Consider the following 19,502-nt stretch of genomic DNA (forward strand, 5'->3'; position numbering starts at 1 on the left):
CAGATTCCTGCTCTCAGTCTTCAGGAAATATAAACTGGCTAGCTCCATCGAACTCAATGCTGATTTACATAGGCAGAGGACCTTTACATTACGAAGCTGCAAATTAATTCTGACAAATAGTAAGATACGGTGTTTATAAGCCAGTGGTTAAGAAATCTAAGCTTTGCGATTATTGTCAATATTAAACAACCACTTTGCAAGAAACAACTATCTTTGTTTGACAGATTAAGAGCTATGTAGCTAACTTCTCAAAATCTGCTTCACTCTGCTAATCAATTCTGCTCACAGGTTCAAGACCAAGCTCTGTGCACACTCATTGCCTAATGAAACATCAACATATGTGTCATTTCTGACCAACTTCTTCATACTCAGAACCACTCTGTGATTCAATAATTTAATATCCTACTTCAATATTCTTAATAGAGTGTTAACAGCTGTTAAATTATTAATTTACTGGCACACATGCGCTGTGTCAGCAGACACCAAAGTTCCTCATCTCTCAAGAAGTATTTCATGACAAAGAATCAATAGTGACAAGTTCAGGGATGTCAGGAGAGCTACCCTGGGCTCATCCCAGACAAAACTATGGGCTAAAATGTGTAATCTTACCTCTCGAGACTGCCTCAGATAATCACAGAATGGTATGGTATGCCTACCAATGTCTTGATTTTTCATTTTCTGGTGCATGTAACTGAGACGTTCCAAACCTAGCCAAAAGAGCAGGTGTCAGCCATTTCCAGAGAGCAAATTAACAGCTCTACAGCTACAAACTAAACACCTACGCAGTGCTATAAAATTAACACCTATATACCATATTGCCCCAGCAAACGCGTAATGGGCTATAAAAGCAGTAACAGAATTTCATAGGGTTAAAACAGACTGCTTCCCTTCTCAGTCAGCAGATTTCAGAAGAACGCAGCCCTTCTCAGACCACGCTGTGCTGAGTCACAGCATTCCCTGGTGCTTCTCCCAGCAGCTCGCAGGACGAAGCCAGCGAGCCGCATCACAGCAAAGCTGAAAGATAAGATGAACTATGCAAAGGATTTCTGAGAATGAAAGATCTGGAGAATTACTAAAAGAAGAGTAAGAATGCCATTCCCTTTTCATTCCAACAGAGGCAATACAGAACTCATTTCTTCCCTTTGGAGGATGTGTTTCTGAGCAATGAGTAATGAATAATGCATGCAGAGGATCTGCCAGTAGATACAGTACTGCAGCACGTGCCTGTGAGTGTAAATGCCCTGAGAAATTCACTAGAGAGTTTATTTTTGCAATTAGCCAGGATGCCACGTTAGAAGACACCTCAGGAGAGGAGACAAGGATATCATCCTCCTTGCTTCCCACTTATTCCTGAGGATTAGTACTCTATTATCTGCCACATGAGACAGGCAGCACTCCCAGAAAGATTTAACTGACCTCCCATCCAACCTATGGCCCTTTTGCCTCTGCAATAACACAGCAAATAACTGAGTCACGTGTGCCTGCCACCTAATCCTAAGTCTGCAAAAGTTATGCCACGAGGTGAAAGTGGTGGATAACACTTGAAATTTGTGAATTTTTATTCACTGCTTCTTTTTAAAAGCTGTTCTGAATCTCACCATCTGCAAAATACCACATACTTAGCTGACTGAAATTAGACACAGTGAGCCAGTTCTTGCTGTGTTTCTCTTGCTCATCCCAAACATTGATCTCTGCAGGCTCTGAGCTCACTTGGGTGTTCTGGGGACAATCATCCACTCTAATCACCTGGCAAGACACAGACAAAACAACACTCGATTTATAGGATCGAGACTAGCACCTCTGCAGTTCCTCTGACAGCCCATGACGTGGCCTTTCAGCAGCCATCACTGAAATGCCAACGACTGAACTCGCTCCCAACTGAGAAACAGATTTTCCCATTTTTGTTACAAGTTGCAGAAGACATATTGCTTTTGTATAGTAAATACTGATGAAAGATCTAGCACTACAGCTTTTTAAAACAAAGTTTGAAGTCCCTCAAAATATCTTCAGAGGTAGTAGGTCTCAAAGTTCAAGTCTAAGATCTGTTGCTGACATGAGCATCCTACGTAAACAACTCAGTATTCAGCTTTCATCTTGTTAAGCAGAGACAACACTTTCCAGCTGACAAAGATCCTGAGAATCGCTTTGTAACTTTAGAAATAGATTTTTATGTATGCACGCATACATACAGCTACGAAAGTTGCCCCATGCATATGACACAATCAATACGCTGTCTGCAACGTCCTAAATGTTTGATGGATTCAGAGAAAACACTGCGGGACTCTTGTAGGCAGGAGACAACACTACAAGGCCTGGTTTGCTTGTTGACAGTTGCGCACCGCCTGGATGTGGCTCTTCACTCCTTCAGTCCATCCAAGATCATACAAAGCCTCCCCAAGTCCTCTTGCCAGATGAGGTGTAGGGACTGATTCTTTTCGCTGTAAAATCAGTTAACACCCCTGGTATACTACCTAGCAAAGTCCATAGACTTCAATAGGTTCAAAACTGAAATCCCACGTGTTCGAACAAAAGGGAAATTGAACCAAAGCCAGACACACCAAAAGACACCCCAATTTGTGTGCAGCATTTTAAATGTATATATTTTCACCTAAGCCACACTGTAGAAATGTTCTTAATGAATGAAAAAGACAGCTACGAGATAAGTGATTCTCTTGCATCTGCACGTACCGGCACCTGAAGGAGTTTTTCATTTTTCTTTCCTCTCCCTGGCTTTCTGTCTCTGTTTTGTTGTTTTGCTTTTGTTGCCTCACTCTGGTGTAGCTCACTGGATCGTAAAGACTCTGTGGGAAAGAGTCAAAAAACACCATTAAGCTACAGAGCTTTTGTTTACTAAGAGAAGATCCGATAAGACTGACAGTTGGCAGGTCTCCAAAGCAAGCTGAGAAAGACTTGTGACACCCAAAGCTAATACTCATGCAGTTCAGTGCAAAGATGTGCACCACCACAAGATACAAAACAACAAATGTTATCCATCATCTCATGCTATTTATAGTTAGAACTGGAATCTGCTATATTTTAATTGCTGGTAAGCAAATTTGGTGGTGGCTTACAGGAAGGGTTTTAAACTGGCTATAAAAATGTATACCTCTTCATTCTTCATGCATCCATCTGCCCTATGACACTGCTAATGTGTCTCTTGGGGACTGTGTAATTCATTTTGCCTCCTGCAACTCTTGCATTGCTTCCCCAGGGCAGGAGACTGTCCCAGAGCAGGCACGGTTTCTCAGCCACCATGGCTGTGTAGCCACAGCCATAGGGATCCCGTGAGAAGCGGAAAATCAGGGTGCCTGACACACAGGCGTGGTGCAGCTTGGATACCAGGCACACTTCAGAAATTCCCTACAGTGGTCAGACCCAGCACAAAGAAAATGAAGGAGTAGCTCTGGACTCTCTGCTGCTACCTCCTGGGTGCAAAGGAAATGTTTTTATAGTGTCTTGAGCTCCCCAGTAACCGATAGGTGTATATAGGTGTAGTGTTTTATAATTACCAGCTATGGCCTTGCAGGTTTTCTCTCTTTTCTCTGTCTTAGGGGACTGTAAGCTGTTGCTCCTGCAGAAACTCCAGTCCCTCCAGAGTGGGCTGATCCAGAAGGAGGTGCTGCGTTTTAGCTTGCTCTGAGAGATGATGCTGCTGTGACGTGACCTATCAGAGTTGTAGGAGAATGACTTTGATTCTCTTATCTGGACACGCCTGGGAGGACTACCTGTGCAATTGCACTCACTGTTATAGGTGGAATGTATGCACAGGCCCTTCTTCTGTTTCTTCTCTGAGCTGAAAACCCCTTTTTCATCACCTTCAGAGAATCCCCAGTTCACATAACCACCTTCAGTTTCTTTCCTGTCATCACAGGAGGGTGCTGCACCCTCTTCAACATCCAGTGATGGATGGACACCAAGAGGATGATCAGGCTCTATGTCATTAGCCTTTTCTGATGGCAAATGAGTAATAAAGTCTCTCTGGCTCCATTGATAATCTTCTGGCTCTTTTCCAATAAGGCTGACACTCCGCAAGTTTTGCTGCACCACAATGCTACTTTGCAGTTCATCTCTGAATGCATCGTCCCTGTACTTGGCAGGAGTGCTCAAAAAGGACAAATTTAAGGTGACATTCTCAGAGAAAGACCCTCCCTGATGGTCGGGGGGCACCAGTAAAAATTGTCCATATCTAGGGGTTGACTTAGTCTCAGAGGATACTCCCGAAGTCAGTGTGTCACTTTCTATTTCTATCTTTCGAGAACTGTCTTCTACCATTTTGTTACTCTTGGTCCCCAGAACGTGTTCTTTGTACTCTGAAGCCCACTGACTCCTTACCAAGCTCCGTAAGAGGGATGGTGGCATGCTGTAGTAGTGGTGCTTCTTATCACATAAACACTCCAGGCTGCTTAAGGTCTTGGAATAGAGCACATTGCTCCAGCTATGGGGCAGCTTCCTACAGGTTCGATGTTTCGTGTCAGCCAGTAAGGCTTCTTCCACCTGCAAGGTGTCTACAGCTGAAAGCACCTTCAGGATGTCCACTGTCAAGGCAGACAGGTCTTGCAAATGTCCTAGCTGGCTGTCCAGGGAGAGTAAAGACTCCTTGATATAAAATATTTTCTCATGAACTTCTTTAAGCTGCAGAAACATCTCCTCCACTCTAGGTGGAAAAAGAAAAGATAATTAAAATACCAAAACACAGATCTTTACTTCTTCTTGCCAGATGACAAAGGAAGCCATTAATACATTTCGAAAAGTCAGAGTTTCAAATAGGCCTTTATTTTTTAATGGTGACTTCCATTCCCATGAATATCTATATTTGACAAAACCCATCCAGACTTACAACATGTCATTCAGATTACTGAGCCAATAGTCAGTGACTTCTAAGGAAACAGATGTTTTACTCAAGGAGTAACTATTTTAAAAACTGCTATTTTCCTACTAATGTCCATTCCTTGCCATAGAACTACTAAACCATGGACAGCAGGACATGGCTTTGGAAATGCTGCATTGGCTATTCCTGTAAATGTAAAATGCTGGCAAGTGCACTTCTTATCAGCCAGTCATCCTGCATTTGTACATTTCTTGTGCAAGCATGGGAAGGACAAGACTTGCACCGCACAAACCTGCAGATACTCTTGCATTTTTCAAATACTGGAGACTGCTGGAAAAAGGGTCTTCCCAACAACCTATTTGGCCTCTGGAAACAGATTCTGTATGTCTGATGCCAAAGCCTTTTTTAATGGTCTTCAAATACCCAGTGAACAGGGCAAAAACTTTTGGCCTGGAATGGTACCATTTTAACCAAATCATTATCTTCACGTTGAAGATACCCTCTGGTGGTCTATCACTAAGGCAATGATAAACTATCTCCAGGCAACATGCGAAAGTTGCTCCCTTCCTTTATCATTGAGTAACTGTAAGATGTAGAATTTAACAAATAGCTGAATAAAATCAAAGACCAGTGTATTTTATTCAACTAAATTGATTTCTTGTATTAATGTTATGCAATGCTGTGAAGTGTGTTTCACCTTTGCACTCAGAAAAAAAAATCCTTTCCAGATCTATATCTATCCACTAAATTAAATCTTCTTACTGTAATCAATTCTGCAGCTTTTGAACAGAGATACCTATTTTATTTCCTTTACAAGGGACATTAATTTTGCTTGTGTGTTTTGTTTCAGTATGCAGAAAATAAGATTATGAACAGGCAAAGATTAAGAGGCTATCTTTCTCTAGGCAAAACAAATTTATTAGATGAGATCAGTATTGGAATTCAGTAAGACTTTTTATAGTGCTCCCTTTCTTTAACTCTTCCCATTAAACTTAATGGCAGCTTTGCCATTGATTTCAATAGAAAGCTAAATTAGGCTAATACTGAGAGTTTTGAAACCCCATTGACAGTTGCATACTGATATTTTGCAAACCAAGACACCAGATTGCAGATAATGCTACAATGGTTGTTTGGTTATTTCTGTAAACAGCAGTTATACCCAATCACAAGCAATACTCTCAGAGCGTTCCTACACTGCTAAGCCTTCAAATAAAAACATGCACTGTATGCTGTACTCTTAACACGTTTTCGTGCTGCTGCCCAGTCTGCAGAAGCGAAACTGACTGACACCTTACCATACCCCTTTAACCACCTGCACACTGCACACATCTGGGGATGCAATTCTGCCAGCGAGGCTTCCCAGCCAAGCTTGCTATGGTGGTCAAACAGATACATTACGTTTCCAACAAATTAGCAAGGCCTATCCATGTTATTGCTCCTCATGTTCACAGAGGCCATAACCTGTTCCAAAAGCATTTGCTTATCAAAGTCTTTTTATGTGACAAACACATATACAAAGAGCACAGATCTGCAGCAAAACGCACCTTTCTGTTGTCAGACGGATCCTTTCACTGTCACTGGAACTCAGGCTTTCGTTCTTCTCATGAAAATACTTTTCCACACACTGTTCCTCGAAGTCATGGAGTTTCTTTAACTCCTCATCACTCAGGTACAGCTCTGAACAAAGGAGGTAGGAGTTGGTATGAAGCATGCTGACAAATGCAATTGTTTATAAGCATCCATGAGAAAAAAAACAGAACTGTCAGAACAAGCTTCCTCACCCTCCCTTGACAAGAATGAATCAGACCTAACTCTTACGTATAAGCCAAACACGCCAAATACATGTAAACGTGGTTTTTATTTTTCCTTAGACAGGAGGCAAAACCACACTGACAAAAATTCCAGTGCATACCCTTTTAAAGCCTCTACAGTACATAACCAAATGACTCCTCACGAAGATGTATTTTCTCCCAAACTTTTCCCTGTATTTTGTTACACATGTGTGACTCACAAGATTTAGATATAGGTATGTACAACTTACAAAGATTTCACTATAATTTGGTCCAGGCATTTATTTAGGACTAATCATAACAATTACTGCCCTTTCAGGTACTCAAGGCTACAAAGCTTTTTTTCACTTAATTGCTTCACGTATTCATATGTATAGAGCACTAAGCAAGATTACTGGATGAAAAAGAACACATTGGAAAGTTTAAAACTCCGCAGCTTAGGCTGCTCATGATGCTATTCTTCTAGCACACCATGACTTCTGACAGAACAGATCGATCGTAAGTCAGTATGAAGAAATGTAGACAGTGGAAAGCTGCTTCTCGGATCCAAACTCCACACCTTCCAAGCTCCTTTTTTCATTCCTTTTTTGTATACCAAAGTCCTCGCTGTACTTGCCAGGCAGGTATCTGTGCCAAGCGACACGGCGGTGTTTGCTACAACTATGAAGGACTTGGCTGCAACACACAGCTCAGCAGAGAAGCCCCTCGCAGTGTTCTGGGGTCCTCCCCTCACTCCGAATGAGATTTGCTCACCTCCTAGGCTCTTTTGCCCCATTAACCCATCTGTGTTCTCCCCGCCAAGATTTTACTCTGTAGTATTTTCATCGATTTTCCACAGGGTGGCACTGGATTCTCATTGCTAAAACCAGTCAATTATGACCATATCAAAATTCAAGTCGAAGAAACTTATCGAGCAGAGCACAGGCATATAGAAAAGGGACACAAAGGTACATAAACAGGAAAAATGTCTCCTTCTGAGAGACGTGTAGGCAAGGCATGATCCCTCTTCTATCCAAGGACTTTTAGATGCGCTAAACAGTGTTTCAGCTTTCCTTGTGTCTAATACACCTTTCAAGTAAGACACTCTCTATGCTACATCAGTGACTTATGCTGTGCATGCATATAAAATAAGCAGTGGTACTTCAAAGGCAGGCTGATACATCCAGTCATGATGGAGGAGCTGAGCCTGGGAGCAGCAGTAAAGCAGCTCAGCATCGATTAGTTAAGCCCATTTTTTAACTCCATAACCACGTGTGAGTGTGCCAGGTATCTTCAGGGATTCATGTTCAGCAGAGAAAATCCTAAGTGAAGCATAACCTAGGCAGGGTTTGCTCACCTCTGTTATTGGGCATCAAGGATGCACATTCCATTAAAAACGATGAGGCTGTATAATACTATGCGCCAATGTTCCCTAATGTTTTTTTAGATAAGGTTACAGCCACCAGCCTCTCCTCCTCCTCATTCTCCTGCCTCACTTCACCAACCACCAAGCCCCACTATTGAGTATTCATTCCCATCCCAACATCTTGTGGTTCCCTCTCCGCAAGGCTAGGACTGCTCCTGGCAGAGATGCAGAAGCTGGCAACAGTGGAACAAGGAACTAGCATTGTCTTAAAGACGCATTAGGAAGGACCCTGGGATGGAAAACTCCGCTTTGGGAAGGGTGAAGGAGGTGGGGTTAAGGTACAGTAATGAGCCACTGCACAAAGGGAAGGATGCAGTGAGGAGGTGGAAGGCCCCTATGCTCTCTATCTGCATCTGCCATCACTGGATCTCCTCTGTTCTCGGGCTCTGTGGCTACTTTCTCTGGGCAATCAAAAAGGAATTGTTGGCCTTTTCAGGACAAATGTACAGAAATGTATATCTCCAGTATTGTTAACTTTCTTTCAAAATAAGGCTATTCTATCCTACAGAAAAAGCTGGTGTCACCTTATTTCAGCTCAGAGTTGTGATGTATCTTGACTGATGCACAGTATGTAGCAGAGCAAAAGCCAAATACAAAGCACAGCATTCCCCTAGTCACTTTTTCCTACAAAAGTTCTCAGACAGGCAGGTTAAATTCAGTTTTGCAAATAAAAACAGCCTCCTACCCAGAGAATCTCTTTCTTTTTTCACTGAGCTACAAAGTGATGGGAGGCTGGCAAAACATTCCTCATCAGCTATTTCTTTTGGTCCCCAGCTTACTTAGTCCAACATCGCCTTCCTCTTGATCCAGCTCATTTGGGGGTCGATGGTGGAAGATGCGGTTTATCAGAAGTCCAATGTGACTCAGGAGGATGAAAGGCGGAGGCAGCCATGGCTTCTCATGGTAGGTCATTATGTAGCGGTACCGGTTGTACTTCCAGAGCTTGTTCGATATGGATTTCAAATCATAATAAACATTACTGAGAAGAGAGAGAGGGAAGGAGGGCAAAACACTCCTGTGAGAAATATTCCCAACACAGCAGAAGATGCTTGTCTGCAGATCTAATTTGACACTGAAGAAAAGTCCCATCCCACCAGTGAGGTAAATCAGCTTAGCAACTTTCATTTAACAAAGCAGCAGCATGTGCCTGCAGCTAGTGCACTGAGAATGAGATCTTCAAAGCTGCCTAACGGATTTGGAGATCCAATTCCCATTCACATTAATGGGAACTGGGCGAAAAATATCCCTGAAGTGGCTTTGAAATCTCAGCCAGATTATTTAAACTTTAATACACAGCCTAACTGAGAATTCAACATCGTCTGCCTCTTCGGACTGGATTAAATGTAAGGGAAGAGTGTTAACAAAACAGCTCTGCTACTCCACAATGCACTCTCCCTACAGAAAACACTTGCTGTAAGAGGCAGCTACACGAGCAATTCTTCTGCAGGATACTCTTCAGCGCTGTGATGTCACTAAACATGACTGTTGTTGCACAGAATAATTTCCCGTATCTACTATCATAGACCCAAGTACAGGAAAGCAACTTTGTGGTTTCTGGTGCTGTAATTTCAGTTGCACCATCATGCTGCACACCCAGCACATAATCACAAAAACATCAGCTTTGCTTCTGGGAGCATAATTAAATATATTGCTCATACTCATTTTTGGTCCCACTTCTGAAACAATCAAATCACTAGGCAGAAGATTTAACATATCATCACTGCTGAAGGTTTAAATCTAGAAATAATTCAAATTACAATTTCACAGCTGTGTATTAAAAAAAAAAAAAAAAATTGATGCCTTGCCACAATTTCAGGAAAGGGACTTCTAATTGGAAGTGGGAATAGAATGAGTTTGATCATTCAGTTTTCTTGAATATTAATCACTACACTTCTACACTTGATATTTTTTTAACCTACAGCTGACTTTTTCTTCCCCAGAAATACTAGAACTCTAGGAAAAAATAATTAACTCTTGCGTTAGATTGCTCTTTACTAATATTTTACACAACTTGATCCACAACAAGTGTTTCCTTGTTAAAACTTGAAAGGTTAGAACTACTATAAAGACACTGATTAATTACCATAGAATTACTACGAATTACTATAGAATACTATAAAGATACTTCCTACTCTGGCAGCAGACATTAAATAGCAGACAGTTAAAAACACTACAGTTAGATTTTAGTCTAGAACATATCAAATTGCACCAAACTACAGGAATTTTCAATTTCCTAAAGGAAAAGCATGCTCCTACAAAGTCATTATCCTCTTTCCTTGAACATCTTCTCCCCTTACTTGCCAATTTAAATCTCGGGCTACCCTACACTGAACATTATACAGGCTCTTGGCACAACAAATACAACTTTCAGGAACAAAGGACAAATTACTTCAGAGCTAAATTAATGTTGCTGGTTTGTCAACTGGAGTTGTCCGCTTTCACAGAGTCAGATTCTGTTTAAATGCCAAAACAGTTTAGGTGTCTGCTCACCATACCCTTCCTCTCAGTCTCTTGCTTCCACTATTCTTTTTTATTCAGCAAACCCCCACGGAAGATGGAGTAGCAACCACCATCAACATGACTCTGCTGGGGCATTTTTGGTGAAAGGCTTTTGTGGAAGTGTTGGCAGAACACCTACTAGTTGCTTTTGCTTTTGCAGCAATATACCACGGTACTTACTTAAAGAAAGCAATAAGCAAGTTGACCATGATGATGTACTGCACAAAGAGGTAGACAGCTTGGAGGAATGGCGTGAGGAAGGAGCCAGGAGGACAGTCTTCATCGGTTTCACAGACTGAAAGTGAAGAACATACAGAGCATGGTTAGCATGGAAATTAGAGCAGAGCACAGCAATGGCATGTGCTCCTCATTTGCCTCAGCAAGAAATAGAATAGTCTTGATTACTTTCATGGACATACATTACTACATTTCTAACTAAAACATCTCCCTCCACATAAAGGAAATCTGAGGCCTCTTAGTGACACTGCTGCCCCATAGTTTCCATTACAATTCAGAAGGTGTAAACGCCTTTTCACACACATGAGTTCTTACGCCAGTCCTCTCAACTTTTTGTTAAAGGGAAAAATGATGCAGCTGAAATGTATTTGGGAGATGGCACGCACTCAAGTAAACTGAAATCCAAATCTTTGATCCTTAAAGCAAAGCTTTCACTGACTCCAATATAGAAAAGATACAGCGCAAAGGCTGCTTAATTAGTACTGGAGTGTTATTCCTTTAGAGCTTCAGTAAGATAATTTTAACTCATGTACAAATGGATATATGGCTATGAGTACTTGTGAGATGAAGCAACAAATCATATAAATTAAGGGATGCTTCTTAACATCTTTAAAAATAAATACTTTTCAGTCTCTATAATTTTAAATCAAATTTTACACCTTTGAGGAAATTTTAAAACACATTTATAAGGCAGCACCCCTAAATTCAGGACATACTCCGCAGCATAAAGAGTCATTAGAGAAATCATAGTTTTATTTGAGAAGTGTCAAATTTCTAAAGGTTTAGCATTAATAAGTGATTAAACCAATTAAACTGAGAAACTTAACCAGTGTGCTTTCATTAATAGAATTTTGACTTATATAACCAAAATACATAGCCATCATGTGACTGTTTCAGGAATAATAATGGCTGCAAGATCTTAAATTATTTTAATGAATTTGGTCTACGCTGAACTATGTCTCTTAAATATCTGTACCTATTTGCATACTTACTTTTCTATTTTAGGGACTGTTTTAACTGTACCCATTACTTGGCAGCATGAGAGTGCCTTCCATTTGCAATGCTGAAATCTCTCCTGGAGTGCCTGGTTCTTCTCTCTTACTGAGACAAGGTCAAAGCAATAATCAAGATACAACATTTTTCCTATTTGCATTAATTGGTTCTATTTTTCCTATGTTCAAGTGGTTTATCTGTTTAAGAATCATGCCAGGTAACTCTTACTATAGTGGAAAATCACTTTTCTTTCTTACTTTTCCTTTTTTGTTTTCCCTTTATTTTTTCCTTCCTTCAAGGCAACTTTGTAGTCTTTTCTCCAAGAGATCAACAGCTTTGGATTCACCTAATTGGAAATTCATTTCACTGCCAGATCCCCTGACCATAAAGGAGCTTAGTATTAGTTCCTATGTGCTTCGCTCTGAGCTTTACCATATACTTAATTTGAAAAGCTAAATTTGAAGGTTTTAAAGCTTAATCGTTATTTTTAACAAAGAAACTAATACTCTCACCTTTATTCACTCAGTATTACTCATTAAGGACACATGTACGCTCAAATCAAATTGTTTGAGAAAGAATAGACACAGTATGGGGTCAAAACTCTAGCAGCCCAAAGTGGACACGTTTCTGCACATATTAAATTTAAGCTGTTGAGCTGCGCTGTGAAAATTACCTACCATCGATTTCTCCAGCATAGACCTCACCAAACATCATCCAGTAGGGTTGAAATACAATATCTCGTGCCAGAGTCCAAGAAGGAGGCTCCTCTGGTGAAAGGATTGCCTTTCGTGACACTCCAAAACTCAAAAGGACAATAGCCATCATGACCACAATATAGAACATGTTTGCTGTCTGGAAGATACGTTTGTATTAAAAGCATTAGTTGTGTTAATTATATGAAAAGCAGATATACATTTTAGGAAAGAGCATCAATGACTGCTTTTATAAATCAGAGTATAAAACTGGGATCTAATAATCTAATATGCTGGAGGGAAAAAAAAAAAATATTTCTATGGCCTGGACTACCCAAGTATTTTATAGAGGTTAAAGTCATACTGGACCAAAAAGGCCACAAGTCCTACTTGCCTCTCAAGTCTCTCTTAAGATCTTAAGCAAGATTTGAAAAACGCAGAGACCTTACAATGGTGCTTTCCCTCAGTGCTTTTTCTTCCAAGCTGAGAGCAAGGAACAGCAGTGAAAATTATTTTGCCTTCTAACACTGAATTGGAATTACTATGCAAGTCAGAACACAGAAGTATTAATAAGATACTTCCCAATAACCGAGGGAAATTACAGTGGGAATCTGCAGATGTCTCTCCAGACTAGGCAGTAGTTCAGCAGCAGTTCTTATAGCAAAAGAAAAAAAAAATTAACTTTGATCTCAGAGAAATTTTGCCTGATAAAATGGGATATAATTATTTGAATCAAAATGTAAAATCATAATGAGACAGTTTCCAAGAGCTAGGGGAGTTATCTATAGTAGTGAGCCCGTCTGCAAGAGACACTAATTTTTCTTTCTCCTATTATCAAGCTGGATCAGAAACTCAACTCAAATGCAACCCTTCTCTAAGGAACGAAGTAAAAACAGCTTTTGTGAATAAATTCAAATAATGAATAAATTAGAGAGAACTGAAATCTGATTATGGTCAACTCACAAACAGAAAAAGACATGGTATTTCCAGGTAATACCTTCACTATGAGCTATTAGGTGACCTCTTCTTTGCCCACCATTCTTTTCTGTCACTTCTGACCTTTACATGTTCCTGAATAGATACCTTAACTACAAAAATATGGCTCCAAAACATACTACTTACCATTTTCCCAATCATTGTCAGGTATGGGCCAGCATGCTGATTCACTGCAAAAAGATCAAGGAGCCGAGCATACCAAAATATTATATCCAAGCAGTAAAGTAGCCTCCCTGCAGTTTGAACAGGAGGGTCGGACCAGCGCAAGCCAAAGCCAATCATAAACAGGATGATAGCTATAGAATCAGTAAAATTCCAGTATTCATAAATCCACACCTTTACTTTTTGGCGGAATTTTCCAGGTTCTGAGATAAACACCTAAGTAGAAGGCGGGCGGGGCGGGGGGGGGGGGGGGGGGAGGAGGAACAAAAACAAAACCAAAAACAACGAAACTCCATTAAAATCACAGATACATCATGATATTTGCAAATGAATCTTTTTTTTCCTTTTTTTTTTTTCCAGGCCTGTGTGATGCATATTGTCCTTCACCATTAATTGAGGTTTGTACTTAATCTATAGTGTCATATTGGTCAGTATGTCACACCAAATAGGATAGCTCTTCCTAAGGAAAAACGGATTCTGACCATGAAGCCATTCACTAAAGAGCACATTCCTCAGCAGAAAAGAGCAGCCGGTATAGAACTGTTGTGCACATATATCGTCATAAATTAACAAGCATTTTTTAGAGGAAGGGTCACGACCTGCATCAGCCCTTTCAAAAGCCCCTAAGTCATGGAAAGTACCAACCTAACCTTGCTGATGGGAAAATAATTACTGCCTTTTATTTCAGTCTGAAAATATAGAGAAAGAGCCTTGTAGTCCACCAAGGACATGCTAAAAAAAGGAGTGCTGGCAACTGGCAAGGTAAAGAATTAAATGTTCACTCCTTGAACTGTGAGGTGCCCCAAAGGCATTTTAAGCTTCACTGAGCAAATGTGTGAAGTGGAATCTTTGGGAGGCCATAAATAAAACCTTTGCACGTTGCACAAGTGAGGCCAATTATGCAGCGCTATGTAAGATCACACTGATAAGTACCAAGCGGAGGAGAGATTTTGCAATGTTACGCCCTGATCCTGCAAGAATTTACACATATGAACACATTAATGTAAACAAGTGATCCTACTCAATTCAGTTGAACTAACTCACATGAGGAACTAGTTGCAGGATCAGGGCCTAAGGCTTTAACAATTAGTTGATACAATCTTGAGAAGTAGAGGTTTGCAGTTATGTATGACAAGGCCCTCAGCAGTTAATTAGCTGCACTTGTAAGACACAGTGTCCTACAAAGTCTGCCAGTAGACCAGAACTAGTACATGGACAAAGAAAATCAAGTAGAAGATACAAATTTCAAAGTCTCCAATGAATGTTAATGCTAGAAAGAAGAGCTGATGTTTCCACTGTTCCATTATCAACATGATGTGATAGGACAACAGTGACTTCCAAACTGCTAGCACATTCACATTCAATTTTTTCCTCAATTAGATAATCCTTGTGTAGATTTTTTCAATTTTATCTCATGTGGCTACAGAACTTGCATATATACCCAGGCTTAAACATACTCCCAGCATTTCTGCTGCCCCTTGAAATCCTTCACCTCTCTCATACTGATGTTGCAGTCTTCTAACAGCATCCTTCACTCAGAACCGTGACTGATTTTTTTTCAGTTTTATTCCTCTATAAGACAATTCACACTACTATTGCTTGCTATGTGTCAGTTCTACAGTGAAGACATGTTTGATCAGATACAACCATCTGGAAAACATATAGCTGCGTTTGTCCACAACCTCAGGTTTGGAGCTCAATTTGTGTTCAGAAGTTCGGATCTAACCAACTGTGAATAACTGTGATTAATTTTGATTGGGATATCATTTTTCAATGCTAAATGAATCCGGCATGAATGAATCCAGCTGATGGTGGGTTTTTTCCAGTTTCGTTTACAGAGGGTCAGTTAGACTTGACGGAAAGCCATAGAGCATGCTATGCATGACACCTATTAATTGATGACAATGTCCACACTCAAAGTAAATACCTAAAGACAAATTCCATATTTGTTATAAGAAATCTAATAGCCCACTCAAAAAAAAAATAAGAAACAGGTGCCTACATTGAGGCTCCAAATCTCTGTTCAGCACAATCACTCTCAAGCAACCTGCACATTACCACTGGCTTTACATAGAAAAATAGAAATTTAAGGACAAACTTGAAAATGCATTTTCAAAGCCCACATACTGGTATTCAAATAATAGATTTATCAGAAATAAATGTCCTGTACAATTCTTTCCTCTGGTAAATTCTCTACAGAAAGAATGGAAGATTTGGCATTCCTCAGTTTACGGTATTCTCTGGTTTATAATATATCCTCTATAAATGAGAAGCGTGAATGGAAAAGCTTACCTCCCTGACTTTTTCAATAGCAGTGCTGAAAATATAAATAATAACAAGCCACTCCTGCACACTCGGTCTTGATTCCATCTTCACCAGCACAGTGTAAGTGAAGAGCATGAGAAATGCCATGTAAGCCATCTACAAAACACACAGTATATAATCCATATGCACAAAAATCTCCAACAAATTTCTGCAAACATATTAACAGATGATTAGCCTGATGACTGTATGTGTTCAAACTACTGGGGCACTGTTGAGATTTTTGAGTTCAAAATCTTTCCTCCAGCTCTCCAAAGTATTTTTTTATGGGAATATCCTTACATATCATTTGGAAATTGGTGCTTTAGTGCTGAAAAAATGGGAGCAGAAGATGAACTATTGCAGTGCATGTTCATCTAGGCCCCAAACGCATATATGAGACAGACTATTTTATCTGCACAGCATTACCTGAATGTAAAGGCAGTGTTATGCTTTTATCCTAACTTTCCGTAGGAGCAAGTAACCCTTCTCAAAGTTACATCACTCACTGCTCATTACTCAGTGCCTTCCAAAACACAGGAAGAGCAATATCCGCTGGAAAGCACATATTTTAAAGGTATCAGAACATGCTGTAAACATATCTGAGATAACAGGTTAACAACCTATAAAGCAGCTAACACACCCTGTTGAAGGAGTAACAGTTTATGTACACAGTGGTCTGACCCAACAGGCAGCCTGATCTTAAACATCTTAAGCTCTACTGACACAGGGTTAGTTACTAAAAGAGATTTAATAAAATATGTATTTCTCTATAGTAAATGGCCTCCTACAAATTAATATTCAGTGCTTCAGAAACAGTTCCTAAAGAAAGGGACACGAATATCAGTGAGGTATTTCAGGCCAGTTTCAAATCTATGTGTGCAATCAGCCACTGTAAAAAGTTCTGCTCAGGTTTTTCTTTACTTGCTTGTAATTGTTTTTTTTTTCTTTTGTTAGTTTTTTTTTTTTTTATGCAGCTACATGATTCTAGCAGATAAACTTTTCACTCAATTGTGAGAGAAATACTCAAATGCCTTCCCATCACCCCCACCATTACGTGGCTGCAAATCCATGCTAGGCAAAATAAACACAGCACGAAGTGGTATCTGAAGGACCAAAGGAAGGTTTTGGCAATCCAAGCTCTAGTGTAATGACCAACCGTGTGAAACCAGAACTTGACAATTGGTGCGTTGTAGAACTCATAGATTTTTCTAGTGCCAGGCAGGTTTCCTTGTCCACCGTCTATTTGGCTTTCACCAGACTTCTGAGCAACCTTCTCCACATCGTAATCCTTCTTTAAAACGAAACAGCATTTTAAAAGTAAGAAATCATGGTCTATGATTGCAAAGGTTGTGTAGTGTCAGAACAAAGACAGGCACTAATGTTTAAGCTTTGTTCTGAATATACAAACCATTACTGTGGCTTGATTTTATCTGGTTACAACCATCTCATTTGCAATAATTAACATGCACACTTTTCCACTATAAACACTCATTTTGAGTTTGCTCTTATGACTACAGGCAGTGGACTGGGCATCAGATCTGAATCCACTCCTGTTTCTGCCACACATTCCTTTAAGTCTTTAAGCAAAGTCACTTAATTACTCTGTGTCTCACTTTACCCATCTGTGAAATAGAGAAAAATAACAACTCCCAATATGGCGTAACTATGTGAGCTAGAACTCCACGGACAACTGTGGCACATTCTCAAATAAGAGAATGAAATAAGAGAAATAAGAGAAATTTCTGCTCATGTACACAGTTGCATAGAAAATGTCAAAACAATGAAATTCTGAATACAAAATCTAATTGCCATTTTTGATGTACTGTATGCCTGATCAGAAGATGAGGATGAAATAAGTACTCTCTTACAAAGATCTGCCTACAAAAAATAAGGGTAACGTCTTCATTATCTTCAGTACAATAAAACAAAACAAAAAACACAAATAAACAACAAAAAACACAACAAAACAAAAAAAGCACACACACTTGATCCTGTATCCAGAGTTTGACACTTGTCTGAGTACCACTCTGAAAGCACAAACATCCGATTGCCGCTGAAGCCTAAGAAGATCTGCAGACACAGCAGTGGGCAATTGACAAAACTAGAAGGTGTGGAAAGGAGTTTTCAGAGATGAAGGTGAGAGGAGTGCAGGAAGTATAAATAGCTAATAGCTGGGCAAGGCTGAGGCAACCAAACCATATTGCCTTGGCTAATATCAATGCTAAAACTTACTGCTACTAGATGTCCGCAGTATAGCACTTTTTATGCGACATATTTATCTCTACTACACAACATTTCCTTGGGCTGTCAGGGGAAAACTTATTTTTTTTCATCACATTAGACTCAGAATTTTCTAAGTGCTAAACCAAAGAGTTTGATACACAGAATTATCCCAATGTGTTAACATCAGATCCTCCAAGGTGAAGGAGGATAAAAATATCGATGAAGGAGAAAATTTGTTCCTTGAAAGATTGCAATTTCCAGCTGCAGCAGGTCACTGGAATTTATGACTGTGTGAAAGATGCTCTATATGGCACATGTAGAGTGTTGAAATTTTCTGTACATTTTTCTATCATATTTCATATCAGAGCATTTAAGAAAAAGCAGTAGCTCGGTCTTTTGTTTTAAACAACACTCTATGTTAGGTAAAATCAGAAGTTAAGATTATTGCTACTGCAGGAAGGAAGCAGCCCTGTCTAAGGCAGGTCAGAAAAATGCTTATGCACACTGCTGCGTTGCCTTCTACCAGACTGCAGAGGTGGTCCTGCTGCAAATAATTACACTTGGCCTGTCCTCCCTATCATAGCTGTTACCTAACCCCATAAAAAGCATTTCCGAGCCGGCTATATTAGACAGGCACCGCAGGAGATAATGGCTTCGAGCATTTTTCTGCATCAGAGAGTGGAAACACAAGTGTGGCATTGACTGGCCTACCATTCTGCTTCGAAAGCCCTTAGCAACAATCTCCTCTCTTTTATGCAAATAGGAAGTTAACTGAGAAGGTCTCAAGCAACCTACAGTGCTTATCTGCTGTAAGATAAGCAGAGTAGAGCAAAAAAGATTGCCTGACAGCTCTCACTTGGTAATCCTGTTGCCATTGGTTAGCACCTCACCAACATTTACCCTTTTGGTCTCTACTTCAGACTGAAAACTTTTGCAAATTTTCAGTTCAAGGAATGTTTTGTGGAGAATAACAACAAGAAAGGACAGGCAATTCTCCTTAGCAGAAGTCTGGGGGAATTCAGATCTTAAAAGACAAAGACTTCAGCTATGCTGGAGACTCTCCACAGACAGGCTGAAGAAGGACTTTTGCACAACCGTAAGTCCCTGTGGAGAGTTTCAGGACTCACTTCAAGTGTCTAAACCAAAAGCAAAATGCTTCTCTTGTGCTTTACATGGCATTTCTGCTAGGCTCAAGCGATGCAAAAGTAGAGACATTTTGTTTTTCAACAAGGAGGGCAGCAGCTAGACCTCTGGAAGGGCTATGATGTAATTCAGGAAAAACTGTCTCAAGGAGAGACTAAGAGCAAAGGATGACTATGGAGAGGGGGACAGGCTGCGGCTGAGATGTGGGGCAGAGGCTGCTGGCCAAGCAG

At 40.2% G+C, this 19,502-nt stretch overlaps 1 protein-coding gene across 1 annotated transcript in view; it reads right to left on the reverse strand.

Moving 5' to 3' along the window:
- The window catches only part of TRPM6 (transient receptor potential cation channel subfamily M member 6), an 89,103-nt gene that overhangs the window by 23,083 nt on the left and 46,518 nt on the right, over positions 1-19,502 (reverse strand). Inside the window, exons 19-29 of the mRNA XM_086629490.1 lie at positions 17,063-17,197; positions 15,895-16,023; positions 13,567-13,818; positions 12,430-12,604; positions 10,703-10,817; positions 8,803-9,002; positions 6,373-6,505; positions 3,510-4,654; positions 2,689-2,801; positions 1,620-1,746; positions 610-707 (exon numbers count right to left, since the gene is read on the reverse strand). Coding sequence (XP_086485616.1) covers positions 610-707; positions 1,620-1,746; positions 2,689-2,801; positions 3,510-4,654; positions 6,373-6,505; positions 8,803-9,002; positions 10,703-10,817; positions 12,430-12,604; positions 13,567-13,818; positions 15,895-16,023; positions 17,063-17,197 — 2,622 coding nt within the window. The remainder of the gene's footprint in view (positions 1-609; positions 708-1,619; positions 1,747-2,688; positions 2,802-3,509; positions 4,655-6,372; positions 6,506-8,802; positions 9,003-10,702; positions 10,818-12,429; positions 12,605-13,566; positions 13,819-15,894; positions 16,024-17,062; positions 17,198-19,502) is intronic.

The sequence above is a fragment of the Tauraco erythrolophus genome, chromosome Z, assembly GCF_009769465.1.
Source record: "Tauraco erythrolophus isolate bTauEry1 chromosome Z, bTauEry1.pri, whole genome shotgun sequence".
Classification (NCBI taxonomy): Eukaryota; Metazoa; Chordata; class Aves; order Musophagiformes; family Musophagidae; genus Tauraco; species Tauraco erythrolophus.